This window comes from Hetaerina americana, unplaced genomic scaffold (assembly GCF_022747635.1).
Source record: "Hetaerina americana unplaced genomic scaffold, ioHetAmer1.1.p SCAF_10, whole genome shotgun sequence".
Taxonomy (NCBI): domain Eukaryota; kingdom Metazoa; phylum Arthropoda; class Insecta; order Odonata; family Calopterygidae; genus Hetaerina; species Hetaerina americana.
In genome coordinates this window covers 6,358,365-6,366,478 of record NW_027286070.1, presented here as the reverse complement: position 1 = coordinate 6,366,478, position 8,114 = coordinate 6,358,365, and the positions used below count along the sequence as shown (strand labels likewise).

Here is an 8,114-nt window from a genome sequence, read left to right as displayed (position 1 = left end):
TTCTATTTTTTGTAAACCATGACATGTCCTATACACTTGCTAGAGCTACTATGCACTGTGTCACTTGGATGAATAAAAATATTATTATATTATTATTATTATTATTCCTTCATGTTGAAGTTCTGCGCTTAAATCATTCCGTAATTGTTAAAACAGTGATAATGTAGTTCTGGTGCCCGGTAGATCCTGACGTATTAGCTTGATGAAGTTTTCTCGGGTGATAATTTGAGAGATGGTTGAGGCCCATACTTTGTGGAAATCCGTTTGTAACGCACGAAGAAAGAATCATTGACTTAGCGTTTCCACGGGAAAGAATTCATTGTGTCGACCAGTTTCACTACACTGTTGCCCACGGATTGTAAGCAGATTGTCCCCAACTTAAACCGCTTCGCTGGATTTGTAGGAACCGGTAGAAATCAAACGAATAGCAAGCAACGCAATATCAATTTCCATTCATGCAACCAACATACGTAATTTTCAAATTCAGCGAAAACGTGTTGTCGGATTTTTAAAGCTTCGACAGAGCGTCTGTGTCGGAAGAAAAGGTTTTCATCGGAGCTTAACATCTTCTGTTTTTGCTGGAATCAGTATAATATGAATTATTACATATTTATCATATAATATTATGTGTTGTCTAACCTTCGACACCAGCTGATCGAGTGCTTCAGTGTAATGAGATTGATCATGAAAAGTTCTGAATGTGCGATAAATAATTGTTTCATTATCTTTGATTGTAGCAATTCTGTTATCTGGAGCATTTAATAAGAAATAGTCACTTGAAACATGGATTGAGCGATATTAACAAGTACTACACGTAAATAATACCGCTCATAAGAAACAAAATATATACTCAATTATTTGCATTACATGTGATGAAATAATTATATCCATGGCCCGCACAGTATATTCTACTGTCACAATCATAACGATTTTTATATCTCTGTTATTTGGCATAGTAAGTGTAAAGAGATCTTCGCATAAATGTCTTATGGTTTACGGTTTTTCAAGTGAGCAATTTTCATTACAATATAATTTCTTTAATTTCGTAGGTCTTAGCATATTATTGTGAGTGGAATTTATGTGGCCCAGATGAATATTGCTGCGGTGAAAATTATTGTTGTAACTCTGTTTACAGCCTATGGTATTTCTGGTAAGGAAAGAGAATGATTAATGAATGACGATATGTTTAAGTGCATGATTTAAAGATTCGGGATTGTTTCATTTCAGGGCTGGAATTGTGATTCTTGCGATCATGCTCTGGTCGTGTGGTGGCGGACTTTTACGTTACTGCTTTGCCATAAGGTCGCAGATTGTCGTAAAACCGGTGAGAACTATTTTCAATGCCCCCATAATATATGGAATTGTTATCCGTTCAAACTTTCGGAAGCCCACGTGAGATTTACGTGTTATATATGTTTTCGGATCTATTTGATGGCTTCCCAAATCAGCATCAACACAAATAATTTAATTTACTTATGCTCCATTTTTAGTGTACATAAATGGCATAAATAATCCATTTACCCAATAATACGTAACTTGTAGAGATATCCAACGATTCTTGATTCGTCAGTGATCAGTTTGGCTTTCTGCTTATCCATAATATACAATGTCAGGCTTAATGTACATGATTAGACTCCTGCCTTCAGGTTTACTTAAGTCCAAACTGATGATTTTTCATGTCACTTACAGAGGTGATTCTAATTCACTGCTCATTTTTTGATCTAGAGCAGAATTGGATATCAAACATTAAATCATTTAACCTCCATATGTGGATTTTCCTTGAATCCCATCAGTTTTGTTGATAGTCATGCCAAATTTCTTGGATTAAGTGAATATAATGATTTGTTTTCATCAGAGTATAGCTCCACATTAACTCCAAGCATGCAAGTCTTGTTTTGAAAAAGACTAAACATCTAAAATAGAATACAAACTGGCATGTAGAGCAAAGTACAGATATTGAGCATGTCTATGAGTATTTTTATATTACAAGCTGCCATTTGCCCATTCCATTTTGATCATTATTCTTTGAGCTGTTCCTGCTGCATTGAGCAGGTGTGCAAGTTATAGAGTGATGGTATAGAACGTTGAAGAACAGGGGTAAAATCGTATGGGGAGGTCTGTGATAACTAAACAGTGCTGAGAGTGATTCATGTGTTTTAAAGGGTGCAGAGCTTTGTCAGTGAAGATCTCAGGTCTGAGCAATCTTACACATCAACAGATGATATCAGAAGTCCAGACAACTTGCAGAGAATTTGTGCTGTGATTAATGGAGATCATTGTTTGACTGCCGAAGAAGTGGGCATCAGGATGGAGTCTTGCCCTCTTTACTGAAAAACTCAAGCTGAATCACATCATGGAAGAATTCTTGCCATGTTTGTCGGCCATTTTCTTGCCAAACAGTTGGCGAGAAAACCTTGCCAATCAGTTTGGATCTGCTTCCAATGAAAACTTTTTATGATCATTATGACAGGAGATAAGAAATGAGTTTATGGTGATATTGCTTAGCCAAGTGCAGTCATCACAGTGGTTGGGGAAAGAGTCTCCTCAGCCAAAAAAGCTAATATGAGTTAGTTAAAGATCAAGGAGATGTTGCATGTATTTTTTTAGTGGAGAGGCATTGTCCATTGTATTAAATTATGCCTTTTGTTCTAAAGGCAAATGAACATTTGTAACAACAGTCAGTTTTAAGGTGTTTGAGGGAGGCTGTGTGCAGGGAGAGGCCCAAAATGTGAAACCAGACTTGATCGCTCCACCGCAAGAGTGCACTTCCTCACATGTTGCTCCTTATCCACAGATTTCAGGAAAAAAATTAGCATGGTGTGGCCATATGCCCTACAAACTATTGTTCAATCTGAGCCCCTGCCAATTTTTCCATTTCCATAATTAATTCAACTTGGAAAGAATTCAATCATCTCAACTGTGTGGTGAATCACGATAATTGAATGAGTACAACTCATTCAATAATCATTTTCACAATAAATTTTTAATTGCTCGGAAATATACATACAAATTTTCTGAAAAAGGGAAAGTGGGTTACAGAGAAGAAAGTGGGAAAAGACATGCATTGGTTAAGAGGCAGAGGAAGATGCGTTGAAGAAAGGAGGAGGGGATGGTGGCCATGAATGGGAGGGTTGTTAATGCTGTGGTCAATAATGGGAGGGGAGCTAGTAGGAAGAGCATATCAATCACTAAGGCAATATCTGTCAAGTCTCACTCTCTTCCTCTATAAGTCAATGTTTGAATCACTACACTACTTTCTGGGTGGTCTCAGAATTTCAAAGGTTTCAATTGACATGAATACCTGACCCCTGACAAGATTCTGACATCTCTAATGAACACTCTGTCCAGCTATGTCTGAGATGAGTGATTTTTCTGCTATCAAATATTCCTGGGAAATCACTGGAAAAGCAGTGTACAAAAAGGAATTAGCCCCCCTAACTTGATGTGTGACTTTCACATACCAAATGGGACATAAAATGGCTAAGTATTAGGTTAGCTAGGCTCATCTATCAAAACAACCTCTGGATATATTACTGTGATTTTTTGGTTGTCAATGCTACTGTGTGATTCCCCTAGACTAAGTTTGATTTGAAGTCATATTACCATACCATTTCGAGAACATACTATGCAGAATGTCTTCTGCACTCACTTGTACAATTGTAATTTTCATAGCATGTAAGTAAATTTGCCATTAAATAATAACATTACTATAATTTATTCAGAGAAAATTTCTGTGTATAAAATGCAATACCATGTCTTCAAAGTTGATTAGAGCAAAGCTTATTTCACATTTGTTGGTGGATTTCCTTTTAAATTTGTACTTTGTAACGTAGCTCATCTAAAATGGAAAGAGTCACTAGTTAGTATAAAAATATTGCATTATGATTTTCAGGAAGTCATTATCAATCATATAGAAGTTTATTGAAACAGTTAAAATCTTCTCTTCCATTTCATTTGTCGGAATCCATGGTCATAAATATTGCTATTTTCTGTTAATAAACTGAAAAATACTAACATTTGTTTGATTGCTCTATTCTATGGCTTAAAAATGCTAAGTGTCTACTGAATGTACTTATCAGATATACACCTTGCACCATTGGTAATGTTATCATTGGAAATTTTGCTAACTATACCGAACCAATTTAGCTGGTATGCTAATAATATGTTATTTCTTAAAAATGGCTTTTCATTCAAAAAGGATATTTCTGTAAGTGCTATGAAAAACAGTATCAGCCATGAATGCAGATATGTAAATTAATACACCTCATATCATTAATTTTATTTTCTCAATGTCTTTAAATTCAGTTGGTATATATTTAGTTGTGTGTATTCAGGTGTATAGCACTGCATGTGATGTTGTATTACTTTCATTTTTGGGAGCATTCATAAAAGAAGGATTTCAAACTTTAATATTTTTGCTTTTCGATCATTCTGTTCTAGTTCAAGATGCACCCTTGAGTATTTGTTAATGATAAAAACAATCATCCCTGTAAAATCTTTGTTCAGGGATAAATTTATGCGTATTTTCTTTCATTGCTGTTATGGATGAGTAACTTGAAACCTCACAGTACCCATTTCGATTAGATTAGAAGAGTCGATCAATCTCCAATCTTGATTTATAATGCTATCTTCATTCATTTCAGGCAGCCACCTATGTGCCCTTGGCAAGTGATCCATCTGCATCAGATGATTCACAGCAATTCCATGTAAGACAGCTAATATATGAAATCATTTCCACTGTAATATAAATCTGACTGTTTTCCTGCTTGTAGCATTATTTGTGAGATGTATTACTTTTGATTGTCAAGCCAGTACATTAATGCTCATTATCATATGGGCTCTCTGGTACTTGTTCCTGTTTAATAAGCTTCTGATTCCTGTCTTGTCAACAGTTTTAGTACAGATTTAAAGAGTGCCACCCTAATCATGCCTGATGGACTTCATTGTTCACCTTTTGCCCCTTTATTTCTTATGGCATTTCATAATGGCCAACCTTATTTCATATTGACTTGAAACTGCTCACAGCATGCTGGAGATGTTGTTGATGTTCTTCGTTGGCTTGCCTAGCATTTTGCATGGCCTTATCTTTTTATGAGTATGAACTCTTTCACTTAATAAGTATTTTCACTCCATAAGTACTTTCCCCCCTGTTTACAGCCCTGTGAAGATGGCGAGCGTCTTCATGAAGAAGATTCCACATTCCAAATGCCACCAGAAGTTTATGGCAGCAGAGAGCACAGCATCAATTTTGCATCGGACCGGGGCCCACCTCCACCATACTCCAAAGAACCAGAGGCTTCAGAATCTCTCAAGATGGACACCCCATGGTCATGAGGCTACAAACACTTCATTTTGTTGGCTGGATGCAAGCATTTTCTTCAAATTCTGATTGACAAGATGGATAGGTTTCAACTAATTTGCATGTTAACTCAGCCTAGCTGATGTAATGCAATTGGTGTAACATAGCTTCCAATCACCAATGAGTGCCATGCCTTTTATTTTATTTATCGTGAAGTTCTGAGTTAATGTGATTTTTCAATAAAGTGAAAATTGTGTTTGTTCGGCTAATAGATGCAGTTACCGACAAAGAAAAATTTACCCTAAAAGGAAGTATGTATCTTTAATTTATTTCAATTCTTTTAAAATTGATCTCTGAATCATTTTTTTTTGGAGGTAGGGTGTGCTTATCTCTCTCATTGTTTGACATCTTTTCAGCATTTGATTATGTAGACCACCAAATCCTCATTCTAAAACTTAAGTATTATGACATCTAGGGCTCTGAACTAAAATTCATGACCTCATATTTAAAAAACCATAAACAAATGGTAGAAGTAAATGGCTATAAGTCAAAGTTTTTGCAAGTAAAAAATAGTGTGCCCCAGGATATGCCCAGTAAAAAATAGTGTGCCTCTATATTTGGTCCTCTGTTATTTCTGCTGATGATCAATGACTTACCAAGTGACATACCTACTGATTGCATCCTGTATGCTGATGCTACTACTTTTGTAAATAAATGTAAAAATCCTGAACAGGCACTTGAAGAACTGAAACACATACAACCACAAGCAAGGGACTGGTTCTCAGTGAAGAAAATATTTTTAAATTGTGAAAAAACACGATATCTTATATGTGACCTTAGAGGTACTGGTAAAGCTGGAAAAGTCATGTAACTGCAATCTCTAAAATAATTTTCAAGAATCTCTTCCTAATCAGGAAACTTAAAAGTGCTGTTCCTGAGGAACTTTTGAAACTTGCCTATTTTACCTTTTTCCAAGTCACCTAAGTTATGGCCTAAGGCTTTGAGGACATGCAAGTGACACAAAAGCTAGGTTTATGTTACAAAAGAAAGCAATTAGGGTTATAACCACCTCTGGCCATCATGAGCATTGTCGCCCACCATTTGTCAGGCTAAGAGTGATTAAGGTCTTAAACATATATATTAACAAGTGCTTAATTTATGTAAAATATTATGTAAATAACCTTGTATTAAGAGGCAATATGTTAGACATTACCCAATGCAGATTGTCCATAACCTTCAACCAAGCAGATAACTTAACCTTAAAATTCTATTACAAACGTCCCCATACTGCAGGACTGACTAGCTATAATAGGTTTAAAAATGTAATCGAGGATTGTTGATTTCAAATCCCTTGCATTCTTAAAGCAAATATTGTGAACTGGACTTCTCCAGAGTGAAATATAAATCCATGGGTATCTCTTCACTGTGGTAATGAATGAATGTTTTAATGTGATTTTCTTATGATGACATTTATAGTGACAATTGCTGCTCTTTAACAAATGAAGATTATTATTTACTGAAAAGTGAGCCACCATCAAATATTGTTTGAACAATTCAACTTTTTAAAACTGAATGACTGGTAAATAATGAAAACAATGGCTCTTTGATTTCAAATGGAAGACACCCATGCAAAATGCTTTTCTCCCTCAACTACAAAAAGTTCCAAAATATGTCCAACCTTAGACATGCGGCACAGTTAGGGAAAACTGTGAATAGTTTCCTTTAATTTTGATCATATTTGATTCTTGATCATACTTCTACGTAAGTCTTCATAATTGCTTCTGGTTTAAGAAAATTTAAGTGATAGGTGTTGGTGTAGGTAGTTAAAACATTTAGCTGTTTTTAATGTGAGGTGCAAGTTAGTACTACCTATTTTGCCTAGTGATGCTTGTTTTTTCATACTTATCAGATATAATATTATTTGAGACAACATTTAAAGAGATCATTGTTAAATCATATATTTCGGTTTTTTTGTACTCCAATAAGAAAAGTTGAAAATAATTAATTTGGTTTATGAATTGTTTTCGTGAAGATATTAAATAATTTACTCATAAAACCATTAAATAAGCAATTATCATTATTGTCATCACCGAAGGCAATGGTGTTTATTAAAGCGGTATAACCATTCAAATGTATAGAATTTATTATTTTCATGTTGACCTAACATAAATGCCACCACTGATTCAATTTTTAGCTTTTTAATGTTGAGCTTATACCATATGATAGTGTATGTACGTTTGCAAAAATCCTAACATACTATTACAATGCCATTGTAGCCTTACCTTCTATTTTTCTTCAAGAACTAAAATTATTGCATTTAAATTACTGTTTAAATAAAGTAGTTTTCAATTGTAAATTTGAATTCAGGGAACAATTTAAAACACCATACTAATTCCCCCAAAGGTAAATGCATAAATTGTGAGCTCAGAAAGATTACTTCATCTAGATATTTGTCAATTTTTCACTGGTCGTGTAGGCTTTTAAACATTGGTTGTCTTAGCAGTGCCACCCTTCAAAGTAAATGAGTGTCGCTTTGTTGTACAATAGTGCATCTTCTAGCCTGATAAAAGTTTCTGTCAGATTTAAATGTCATTTTCATGCCAGTTATTCAATACCTCCTCACTTATGATTTAATTAGCAGCAATAACCAAATTCGATACTAATCTCGCTAAGGCATAGATGCTACCCTTATTTGTGTGCATTTCATGATGCTATATGAGGGGATTTATACATTCCATGATAATGCTGTAACTTCTCTATTAAATTTACGAAAGATTTATGTTCTTAAAAGAAATTCTTAAATGCCCGTCTACTA

The 8,114-nt window shown here is 34.8% G+C and overlaps 1 protein-coding gene across 1 annotated transcript; it reads left to right on the top strand.

Annotated features, from left to right (window-relative positions):
• The first annotated feature begins 513 nt into the window (after positions 1–513).
• Positions 514–7,857, top strand: LOC139699864 (uncharacterized). Its single transcript, XM_071598292.1, has 5 exons — positions 514–955; positions 1,050–1,150; positions 1,228–1,324; positions 4,644–4,706; positions 5,158–7,857. The coding sequence occupies exons 1-5, from the start codon at positions 890–892 to the stop codon at positions 5,332–5,334; spliced, it is 504 nt and encodes a 167-aa protein (XP_071454393.1). The 5' UTR covers positions 514–889; the 3' UTR covers positions 5,335–7,857.
• Positions 7,858–8,114: the final 257 nt, after the last annotated feature.